The sequence below is a fragment of the Diadema antillarum genome, unplaced genomic scaffold, assembly GCF_040938485.1.
Source record: "Diadema antillarum isolate AM-2024a unplaced genomic scaffold, OU_Dant_1.0 scf00000021, whole genome shotgun sequence".
NCBI classification, from domain to species: Eukaryota; Metazoa; Echinodermata; class Echinoidea; order Diadematoida; family Diadematidae; genus Diadema; species Diadema antillarum.
In genome coordinates, this window is record NW_027270910.1 from 559,910 (window position 1) to 572,054 (window position 12,145).

At 37.5% G+C, this 12,145-nt stretch overlaps 1 protein-coding gene across 1 annotated transcript in view; it reads left to right on the forward strand.

The window, feature by feature from the left end:
• Nucleotides 1–529: 529 nt before the first annotated feature.
• The window catches only part of LOC139730113 (xanthine dehydrogenase/oxidase-like), a 35,462-nt gene continuing 23,846 nt past the window's right edge, over nucleotides 530–12,145 (forward strand). Inside the window, exons 1-9 of the mRNA XM_071641020.1 lie at nucleotides 530–636; nucleotides 1,442–1,499; nucleotides 2,564–2,657; nucleotides 3,361–3,469; nucleotides 3,970–4,158; nucleotides 5,865–5,942; nucleotides 9,843–9,920; nucleotides 10,973–11,114; nucleotides 11,532–11,699. Coding sequence (XP_071497121.1) covers nucleotides 577–636; nucleotides 1,442–1,499; nucleotides 2,564–2,657; nucleotides 3,361–3,469; nucleotides 3,970–4,158; nucleotides 5,865–5,942; nucleotides 9,843–9,920; nucleotides 10,973–11,114; nucleotides 11,532–11,699 — 976 coding nt within the window. The 5' untranslated portion in view covers nucleotides 530–576. The remainder of the gene's footprint in view (nucleotides 637–1,441; nucleotides 1,500–2,563; nucleotides 2,658–3,360; nucleotides 3,470–3,969; nucleotides 4,159–5,864; nucleotides 5,943–9,842; nucleotides 9,921–10,972; nucleotides 11,115–11,531; nucleotides 11,700–12,145) is intronic.

Genomic DNA, 12,145 nt, shown 5'->3' on the forward strand with positions numbered 1-12,145 from the left:
ATCAATATTTCTTATTTCGCTAACAGTAGGTGTTGAAATCAAGTCAAAGATATTGCCTTGTGGTAGTTATGGTTGAGATGGGGCTTCAGATTTCCAACTTGTGTGTGAGATAATGAGAAACCTCTTGGGAAATAATTATGAATGAGCGTGTAATTCTAAGAGGGATTCAAGGTGTATTTGATAAAAATTGGCTTTGAAATGGCTGAGATATCCAAAACAAAGGATCCGAATAAAAGATGGGACCCAGCTTTTAGAAGGATCGATTTTTTTTTTTTACTTTGGTTTTTTTGATATCTAGCCATTTCAAATCCCATATTCATCAAATAAACTTGAATTCCTATTAGAATTGTATGCTTTGTAACACTCATTTCATAAGTGGCTTTTCAGTATCTTGCAAAAAAAAAAGTCAAAAGCTCAATCTCATTTCAAACAATACTGTACCCATCCCTTTAATCTTACAGATTAGAAATGTCGTGTGTGCATAAGTTTTGTTGATAGCACATCACTATACGTTTTGACATCAGAATCGGAAAAACTTTGAGTCAAGCTAGTCTCCTCTTCAGACCGCACAACTGCATGGTCAGCATGATGAATGAGACGAAGGATAACCTTGTCTTCTTCTGCAACGGAAAGCAGGTAGGAATACATTCATCGTATTACAATGGTTGATTGCAGCTAGTAGATCAATATTTTATCTTTAAGTACATGAAAATAGCATACCAATCGCATACCATCTGAAATTACTTTTTGAGATAATCTGGTGACTGATTGTTGCGGCCTATCACCCGCGTCGACCCTACCCACGCTGTCAATACCTGTTTTAATTGAATTATTTTTCCCCACTTGTTTACAATTTGCTTGGTAGATGTGTGCTTGTAGAATATTGTGAGATTAACTATTCTCTTTCCCCACAGTGGGATTTTTAAACAAAAGGTTCTGTCTGTCTGTTCTGTCTGTCTGTCTCTCTGTCTGTCTGTCTCTCTCTCCCTCTCTCTCTCTCTCTCTCTCTCTCCCTCCCTCTCTTTCTCTCGGTATGTCTGTCTCATATTACAATAGATCTTTTTCGTGATGAACTCGCCAACCTTTCGAATAGTGTCTCTGTTGTGGCTTTGATAAGTCTTTGTCAGAGGCATCTGACTGTTCTGCACAGAGAAATGAAAATGATTGATACTTAATATTCGTTTGATCATTGATACTCTTCCATTAATTAGCCCTGCTGGTGCAGCCACTTTAGGTCGTAGTTTACATAACAATTATACATGCCATGAGGATGTAAATCTGATTATCCTGTGATGTTCTCCACGGCTAACACAGTAATATTTTAGTAAAACGTAAAACGACGTTGTGTCTGTCTTAAAGTGTTTTATCGGCAGCTACTGACAATTTACTAAAGGAATAATTACGAAACTGAAGCACATAAAACTCTTCCTCCTATATGCAGGTGGTTGAAAGTAATCCGGATCCGGAAATGAACCTTCTTTACTACCTGCGGAAACACTGTATCCTTTTCCATGTTCTCAAGATGCCATTTACAACAGCACTAAAACTAAATGGGGAAAACACCGTTTAAACTAAACTAAACCGTGATGGTAAATTGTCCTTTATATTCAAATATGGAAAGCAATAAAGACGTTAACACGAATATCATGTGTACAAAAGATATATTAATGTCCACCACTGCATGCATGTATTAATTTACAGGGTGTATACAGTTGAAAGAAAACAGAACAAAGTAACATATCAAGATGAGACAATGTATAGCGCTAACGTATGACTACCAAACAATGCCTATTATACCATTGTGTTTACTATTGTGTAATAAAGTGAGAAGTATACTTGACCATCCGGAAAGAGATATAGAAAAAAAGGGAAGTAACAACAACAACAACAACAACAACAAATGCTTGAGCATCCCATAGAAACCGGGCTTCGGTGCATTTGTGAAAATAAAACATGTTCTCATTCTTCGATATATAGCTGGCCAAATAATGGGACGTTTTGTAAAGAGAATTGAAAAGAGAGTTGTGATGAAAAATTAAAACACTAACAACAAAGCTATCCTGACTTTGATAAACCGGATGATGTTCCTTATTATATTCGGAACTTTCGCTATTTCAAAAATAGAATAATGTTTGTTATTCCGAAACACAATTTCCCTGTACCTTTTAGAAGTTTGTCAATCTGAAAATAGAAAAGAGTTCGTTGAGCCGACACGAGCATTATTTTGTGGCGTTATTCCACAGGTTCATTATTCCGAAGGTTCGTCAGTCCTAAAATAAAATGATGTCCGTTAACATGGTTAATCCGAAATGTAAAAACATTGCGGACTAACCACTGCTAACGCACCCTAGAATTTCGAACCTTATGTCATTTTTTAATTAAGGAATCTTTCGATTAACGACTCTTCAGAATAACGAACCTTTTGCCTTATTTCATTTTCGTATTAACGAACCTTCGGAATAAGAAACCTTCGGAGTAACTGCAAAACCATCAATGGCTCACCACCAAAAAGGAGTAGAAGTGAAGATTTTTATATCCTTGACGGCGATATGTGTACCATCAGTACGACTGACCGGAAGTAAGCTGAGCTGTTCTGAGGGAGGCTGCGGGGCGTGTACTGTGATGGTCTCCTCTTCCACCCCAACAGGACATGTCACGTAGGAAACATTCACTATAAAGACCCTATTATATTCATGTCCAGCAGCTATAGGCCACACGCTGCTATAGTTGAAACAAGGAGGTATTCCAATAAACACTTACTAACAATCACTCAAAATTATACTCCATCCCAACCCTCTCCCCCGTTTCCCTCTCTCCCTCCTGCTCTCTCCATCTTTCCCTCCCTCCTCTCTCTCTCTCTCTCTCTCTCTCTCCTTCCCTTCAACTTTGTTGTCAACAGCGTAAGACGCAAATCCATAATATCAAAGTGGAAGCTTGTAATTTAATTCAATTAAATTCCAATCTATATTATTTTTTCAACAAAACATAAAAACATACAATTCACCGGGTTTTGTGTAAGAAAGTGATGATTTAGGTGATACATTTTTGAACTGCAGAGAGTAATCAGCAATAGCGAAACAATATTATTATAGAAACATTGTAATGAAATAATATCGGACTCTTGTATAACATAATCACCATGTCCTTTTAGTCCAACTGTGGATAAGAAATTTGTATAATTCAAGATAGATAGATAGGTAGATAGATAGATAGATAAGATAGATAGATAGATTAGATAGATAGATAGAGTAGATAGATATGTATACATATATATACATATATGGCTTTATAGACTGATAATTAGAGAAAGAAATATGATATGAGTTGTGATGTAAAAGCTTGTTGCATTGACACATGCAGCCATCGAGCGGTGAACGCCTGTCTTGTCCCAGTCTGTTCGGTTCACGGTACTGCCGTCACGACGGTGGAAGGTATCGGGAGCGTCAAAACGAAGCTACACCCTGTACAGGTTAGCAAGAATAGATGTGACTGGTAAATAATGATAATGGAGTTGTTTGATAAGCCATGTCTGTCACACAGTGACACAGACTGGGTGAAAGCTCTGTTGTCCCATGAATGATGGATGGGGGGAACTCGAAGAAAAAAGAGAGTAAAGAAGAAGAAATGAAGTTCTTTGTAATTGATAATGATTGTTGATGCTTATTCTGATTCTTTGTTATGTAAAGTTATCAGTGTTATGTTTTATTTTACTATAATTCATCGTTACGTGGAGTCCGAGATCTGAATTAACAGCGCCCCAAAGGAAAAAAAAAAACAAAAGTGCTTGCCCACATTTTATTGAATATACTATTATGTTATCTACCTATGTATGTTTAGTGGTTGTTGTGGTTGTTGTTGTTTTCATGTTAGACTTTTAGATGCCTCTTCTTCGTAGTCATTCATGACATTGGTATAATCATGTTGATACGTGCACCTCTTCTATACGAACTTTGACCCTATGATACCCAGGAGCGCATCGCCAAGGCGCACGGATCCCAGTGTGGTTTTTGCACCCCTGGTATGGTGATGTCCATGTATGCCCTTCTGAGAAACAACCCCCAGCCGACGATGGAAGACATTCACAGCTCACTGGAGGGTAACCTGTGCCGCTGCACGGGTTACCGACCCATACTGGAAGGTTTCAAGACATTCACTGGGGTAGGGAATTCCGTGATGATGGTGATTGTATCTCATTACCAATGTAGAATAGAAACACAAAGCGGACATTTAGTAGATATACAATCTGACAATACAAAAAAAAAAAAAAAAATAATACAGGTATACAGTATGCTGTCATATTTTCTTTTAATGATTTGTTCAAATTATGCACTCACACTTAAGGCTCGGTCACAAATGCCTTTACGAACTGCTACGAACGCCGTTTTTAGACAATTTCGTAACATCTTCTTAAGAAGACCGTACGAAACCAGCGTTCGTAGACCGTTCGTAGGCCGTTCGTAAGTTCGTAGCCTGGTCGATGGTCTTGTCCTAGATTTTATTTTAACTTCGTACGAAACCCTCTCTTCGTAAGGCGGGAGTAGGAACGTCGTACGAACATTGTAAGAACTACGCAAGATTTTGTAGGATCGAGAGACAATTCTATAGAAGCCTTACATTCTTACGATGATTGTAAGAACGTCTTAAGTTCTTCATAGAGGGCTCTTACGTCTTTCGTAAGATGGCCGTAAGTCTAACGAAAGAATAAAGCTACGGTCACAAAGCAACGATGCGACTGTTACTGTTCTTACGAATTCTGGAATTCGTAGAGATTCGTAGATCGGACACAGATTCTTACGGCCTTCTTACGAGTTTCGTACGAACGCTTTTTAATTCGCAAGAACAACTTAAGACCTTTTAGAGAAACGAAAGGATTTTCAGTTATACAACGGCCGTAGAATTCGTAAGTTATTCGTAAGAATGCCTTGAGTTATTCTTTCATCAGACCTACGGGCATCTTACGATTTCTTTTTGTCGTAAATTGGTCGTACCTGCAACTCACGGCACTCTTAAGTCATTCGTAAGAAGATTTCACGATTTTTTGTATATTTTAAGGCTTCTAGAATTGTCTCTCGATCCTAAAAAATCTTGCGTATAGTTCTTACAATGTTCGTACGACGTTCATACGGCCGTCTTACGAAGAGAGGGTTTCGTACGAAGTTAAAAAAATCGTGGACAAGACCATCGACCAGGCTACGAACTTACGAACGGTCTACGAATGGTCTCCGAACGCTGGTTTCGTACGGCCTTCTTAAGAAGATCTTACGAAATCGTTTAAAAATCTTTCGTACGGCGTTCGTAGCAGTTCGTAAAGGCATTTTTGACCGAGCCTTAACTCAAGGCATTCTTACGAAAAATGTACGAATTCTACGGCCATTGTATAACTGAAAATCATTTTGTTTCTCTAGGAGGTCTTTAGTTGTTCTTGCGAATTAAACAGCGTTCGTACGAAATTTGTGAGAAGGCCGTAAGAATCTGTGCCCCATCTCTACGAATCTCTACGAATTCCAGAATTCGTACGAACAGTCACATTCGTACGAACGCATCGTTCGTACGAAGCTTTGTGACCGTAGCTTAAGGGAGATATAAGTAGAAGCATGGAACACTTTGTAATAGCAGTTACTTTTAATAGTTTATATATAGGTTATGGAGATATAGTGTGCAAGAATTCTTGCAGAAATATCGATGGTGATTTCTTACAGAAATATCGGTGGTGATTGACATTGTATAGCATCATGTCAAAATTGTACTGATCTTTTGGAAAATTGCTCTTAATATATGTCATCAGACAAAATTTCATACCCTCACCATGATTGGTCAATAATTTTGTGTTGCTTGTTTGCTGTTTTCGTTTTATCGTTTCAAAGGATGGCTGCTGCGGAGGAAAGTGTATGACAGATAGCAATATCCGAAACGGAGAACAGGCCACAGACGATGAAAATACGGTATGCCGACATAGATTAGGTGCACAAATAAAGTCAGTATGCAAAATGAGTAACGTTCGAGTGTAATGAGAAATTGCGTATACTGCTTTTCAATGAAATATCACCGCGTTGAAGTGGACATACACACTTATGATTATGAGAACTTACATGAAGGAAGACATGTTTCACATGATTTCTTTGTTTTTTTTCAACTAATGATTAGAGTGAGTATAGAGAATCAAGATACTTTCCATATTATATACTTCAGCGATGCATTTTGAATATTCACACTTTTTAAAGGCTTTAAATACACTAAAATACATTGGTATGCCCTATTTAAAGTTCAGTTAACATATACATGGTATGGTATGGTATGGTATTTATTTCCGTATAAAAATAAAAAACGGGTGGATTGCCCATATTCAGCGTTGCCAACATGGCAACGCTGTTCTTCCATGGGGTCCACATACAATGAGTACAATATTTATGGACACGTACAAAACGAATTATACAGACATGCAGGTGGAAACACATACAGTAAAATGAGGGAGAGAAAAAAGAACAACCGATAACAGAAAAATCTTAAAAGGCAATTAGATATAACAATGACCAAATCAGAATATGTTTAGATATAAAATGGAGTGTTTGAAAATAAAATCCTCAAAGTTATCTATGCAGTGAAAGAAAAAAACAGATTGTTGTAAAATAATTACTTTGATAGATTTAGATAAAAATACGTAGTAACGAAACAAAAAGTAACTGGAAACTTGTGTAAAATGCTTAGATAAATCTATGACAATTTAAGAAAAGTAAAATTCGTGGCAAGTGATATGTCAATTACGGAAAACTAAAGGTGAGGTATATAATGATTGTATCGAAATCAAAGAATAATAATTCAATGGATAAAAACAAGTACAATTTGTAAAAAGTTTTGAGAAATATTTTGAAACATGGAATAAGTTGGAAAGCTGATTCAAAATTTCAGATGTCTTGAGTTGTTAGAAAAACGAAAATGATAAAATATTATTAACTGATACGGATTGCATACAATGTATATACTTATTTACATGAGGTTTAAATCATAAGTAAATGACAAAAATTCAAAAGCAAATCCAAAGAATAGATAAAACAATTGAAAATTAATACTGGGCATGCAATCGCAGCATTACGATGAAAAGAAACAAGTTCAGAAAATACAACACCAAAACAGATTATATCACATTATATATAACTTAATGAAAGACAATTGAGTGAGATTTGAATAAAAAGTACGAAATATATATAAGGACAGTAAAAACACATCGAAATCAAAAGATAACTTCAAGAAAACAATTGACTGAAACTTGAATAACAAGTATGACATAAATCTGGAAAAAAAAACGCAATTAGAAAATCAAATACGAGGGTTGAATTACAATCATTGTTAGCTACATGTAGTAGGAAATATGAAGTGGTTAAGGTGAAGATTTGCACAGTAATTGAATAGTTTGAACATTTTACCTCTTGGGCTGAAAGGATAATAACAAACAAACAAACAAACAAACAGATGAACAAATTTAAATTCAACTCTTACGGATTTAATACTATTTTGGATTTGAAAACATCAATTGTAGTAGAAGATTTTATATTAGAAGGTAAGGCGTTGTACGCCTTCGCACCTCGATATTTGAAAGACTTCTTTAGGGATTCTGTTCTTGGTTTCGGTAAGAGCAGTTTTTCACCTAGTCGGGAAGAGTAGTGTTGAACACGATGAAAGTTTTAATCGATGTCATTCTTCACTGCAGACTTCACGGTAACGTTCAGTCACTTATCTTCAGTCACTCACTTCAGTCATTATGAATACCCACATCCCATAAAGCACAACGAAAGTACATTCACGCATTATACACCTACACACTTCTTACACATAGACCACAAGCACTGGTGAGTTAACTTTTCTGAAACTTCTGGAGTGTTTGTAAATGTGCAAAGAGAGGAAAATAGGTGATAAATAATTACAGATACCTATACAATAATCTAAGGGTCTAGTTTTTCATTTCATTTGAGGGGATTTCAGGGTCGGCAGAGTGTTCTACAGCCGTGAGCTATATCTGGCACCACTCAGTGATCATGACTTGTTTTTCTATCCCTTTAAACTTAGACGTACTGTTTTAACTACCGCCTTTGTATGCTGACAAACTATAAAGTACCAGTTTTTGCATTTTCTACCGCAGAAAGAACTAACATAAGGATCTCCTCTACATAAAAGCAAACATTTTGCTTTTGCTGTGGGATATAACCATTGTCCCTACTTTGAAGGTCTCCGAGGCGTCAAAACATTGTTATGTGGATTATGAATAAGACCTACATATAGTGAGATGAATAATTGATTGCATCTGAACTCTTGCAGGGATCATAACAATAGCCATTGATAACAAAGAGTAGTGGAGTCGTATTGAAATCACGCTCTCTGCTAGAGGACATGAAAATAATGACCTGCATACACAACGTTGCTTTGGGATGTGTTTATTCAGTGTAAAGAGACTCTGGATGAACTTTGAGCAACTATGTTTGCCGGTTGGCGCAGTCGTTTACCCGAGATAACACACAAAACAACAACAATAAGCAATAGATAAAGCGGAATAAAAATATTTGGCAAAAGAATATACACAAAAAAAAAAATGATCCTCCCTCCCCCCCCCCCACCCCCATTATAGACATGCACTTTGGCTAAAAACCAAGAGCGGATAAAGAAGCAAGAAGAAAAAAAAAACAGACAATAAGAAAACCCGTTACTTTCGTGGGTTCCAGAAGGGGTTGGGGAGGGGGGGGGGGGGGGTCCGCCTCCAGATTTTTCCATAGTGTGCGTGTTGGCTAGTCTATTATTCAGACAGTTGTGGCATATCATAGATTGTAAATGAATATTACTTTAGATATCTAAACATGGGGCACTATATAATATGAAATAGCTCCATGATCACAAGGTCCGGGACCCTGTTTCATACAGCTGTTCGTAAAGTTACGCATGACTTTACGACTGGAATATGAAGTGCCAATATATGTGTTCCCATTTTCTTTTCCTTACGTTTTAACAAAGTACGACTGTATGTCAATTTTCATCTACAATACATTGGGGCAAAAATATACTTTGAACTGAAAATGTTGTTAACATGTAAGAATAATCATTATCTGCGATTTTCAACTTTAGCTATCGAAATTAACAATTACTAGGAAACCCACTTGGCTTGCCATATCTATAAGTCGTTCGTAAAGTCGTGCGTAACTTTAAGAACAGCTTTATGGAACAGGGCCCATAACTGGGTACTGTATACCAGTGCAAGTGTTGTTAGTGATTTATAAAGAATTCGTAAGATAACAGGATTCACCAAATCCGTTCATGTAAGTGAAGATGCATTCATTGTTCGCCTATCGTTTTACAATTATGTCTATATTGATCGTTGATTGTTGCTATCAGTACAAACGACCGCGATAAGAAAAGACATGATTTGGGGTCACCGTTGCGATAAGATCATATAAAGCAATCTTCCAGAGTTGGGTATATCAACTATTACCCTTGAAGCATCAAAATCCTTTATAAGGTGCAAAGCGTGAATAAACTGAAGCATTTTGTTTTTTACATGTTGGCAAAGAGTAGATAGTGCAGATAAAAATGTTCGTTATGGAACGGCCCTGTGCTAATATGGAAGGAGTTGCAATAGCTTTGAAAATGTATTTAATCCGCGACTGTAAAAAAAAAAGAAGAAGAAAGAAACCTGTCCCGGGGTAGCTTCTCCCACCCACACCCCCCCCCCCCATCCGTTTTTTCCCTTTTTTTTTTCTGGGAAGGTGGGGGTGGGGCAAGAGACAACTGAGCAATTATTGTACGAAGCATTCAGTGAAATCTGATAGGCGTTTGTCTTTTTGCGCCATTCTCCTGTGCAGGCTGCTGTGCTCTTTGATGAGAGTGAGTTTGCAGAGTATGAACCAACCCAAGATATTATCTTCCCGCCAGAATTGATGGTAAGGACGGTTCTAAGGAGATAAAGATATATAAATATTTATATGGATATATATATAAATACATACATATAAAGGAAATAAGTTTAGTGAAGGTTCATTGGAATGTGTCTTCTTTTCATTTTCGGACCCAACCTTATCTAATTTTAGGAGTAACAAACCTTAGGAATAACGAACCCTCGGTATAACAAACCCGTCCTCATTTTCGGATTATAAAACGAAACTTCGGAATATAACGAACCTGATTTCGTTTTCGGGGTTACAAACCTTGAGAATAACGACACAAATGTTTGGACTAAGGAACTCTTTGAATACGTGTGTTTCGGAACAACAAACCTTGTTTCACTTCGGGTTGACGAACCTTCGGAATAATGAACATAATCCCTTATGTAATCGCTATGCTATCAGGGAACGCAGCATGCCGCCAATTGGATGGGAAGCTGAATCAGGGTCTCTTTGTAGAAATATACATAGAATGCATGTAGATATTAAACTGAACCACCTCAGCGATAATGTTTAGGGGTTTGTATACAAGATCATTTTGAAGTAAGATTGAATTCTCAAAGCTCGTGTAAAAGAAAAGTAGCACGGCAATATCACGAACTATTTCCTGTCATTTAACATTCAAAAGAGCTGATAAGTGAACCGCATAATGAGACTTTATGTTGCATCACTAATAGCGCAACATTGAAGGGAACATCGGAAGTCTTTATATATATTCAGTTGATACGCAAACGTTCCCATTAAACACGTTAGATTGTGTGTGCCGAGGATACATCGGAATGTACTAATATTTTTATTACATAATCTTGATCGTGTGGGCCCCGGCCCCGCCTAAGTTTCTGTATGTTAGTATTGAAGTTGATGTGTTGCTTGCTGTTTGCCTGATGAATCCATCAATTCCAACAGAATTATCAAAATATCAATTTCAAGGGAAAATCGTTGAAAGAAAGCTCTGGTAATGTTGTCACGAATACCCACTGAATATCACCAGGCGCTTCCAAGATCTAGTACAAGGTTATTATCAGCTGGGCCAATATGATTTGTCTTTTCAGCTCGCTTCGAGCCAACCTCCGCAATCTCTGACGTTCCGGGGTGAGCGCGTCACGTGGTACCGACCAACCAGCCTCGCCGAAGTACTAGCCTTGAAGGCCAGGTTCCCGGATGCTCGTCTTGTGGCGGGAAACACTGAGATTGGTACCCCTTCACTTTAATATAGTTACACAATTTGCATAGACCATGTTGGTAGCACAACTACGAAAGACTACTGGATTAGGGCATATTCACGATTTTTACAGGTCATGTTCGTAGCACAATTACTAAGACTACTTGATTGGAGTTACATCGTATTTGCATAAAAAGAGACGAAGAGAAAATGCACACTGCTCTGTACATCCATCATGCATGAATTATTTAAAGAGAAACCTGTTCTTTTTTTTTTCTCACTCATTTCATATCAATAAGTAATTATCATGGTATGCATAGATAGTGTAACAGCGTTATTGTATACATCTTGCATTCCGTGAGGCACAATACAGTCTCCAATGAATATAAATTATCAGCTTTCTGGCAGCAGACGCACATCAGTGTTGCTATCGATATCTCCTTCGACAGGTATTGAAATGAGGTTCGGCAATCAACTGTACCCAGTCCTAATCTGCGTGACTCACGTACAGGAGCTGACTGATATGGAGGTCAACGACGACGGGATCGTGGTGGGGTCGTCGGTCACCCTTTCTAGGCTGGAGCAATTCCTCAAGACCCTCATCTCGGACCATCCAGGTTCTTTATGCAATATATACGGTCATCTCCCTACTGGCGATAATGGGTTTTTGTTTTGTTTTGTTTTGTTTTGGTTTTAGGAGTGAATTCCTCAAAGGCCTCCTTCAACTACACTCTCTTGCCCTTGTACTTGTACGTTTCTAAATATAATCACTTTGGAGCGTTAAGGATAGGATCAGTGTAAAATTAGAGCTAGTGCATCACAGCATAAGCTCGATTTGCCTTCGATGAAGTTTACACGACATCTGCCTACAAATAAAGTGTGGCAGAAGAAATTTAACAGCTTTACAAGTGCATTAAAAAAAACAACTGGTACTAGTAGTTCTACTATAGACAGAGGAGACAGAAAAAGGTATGAATATATGAAATACCATGTATCTAGGCCCTAAGAAAAGTAAGGAGCTGATAATGGTGTTCAAATAGCGATAACGACCGTGTAGTAAATT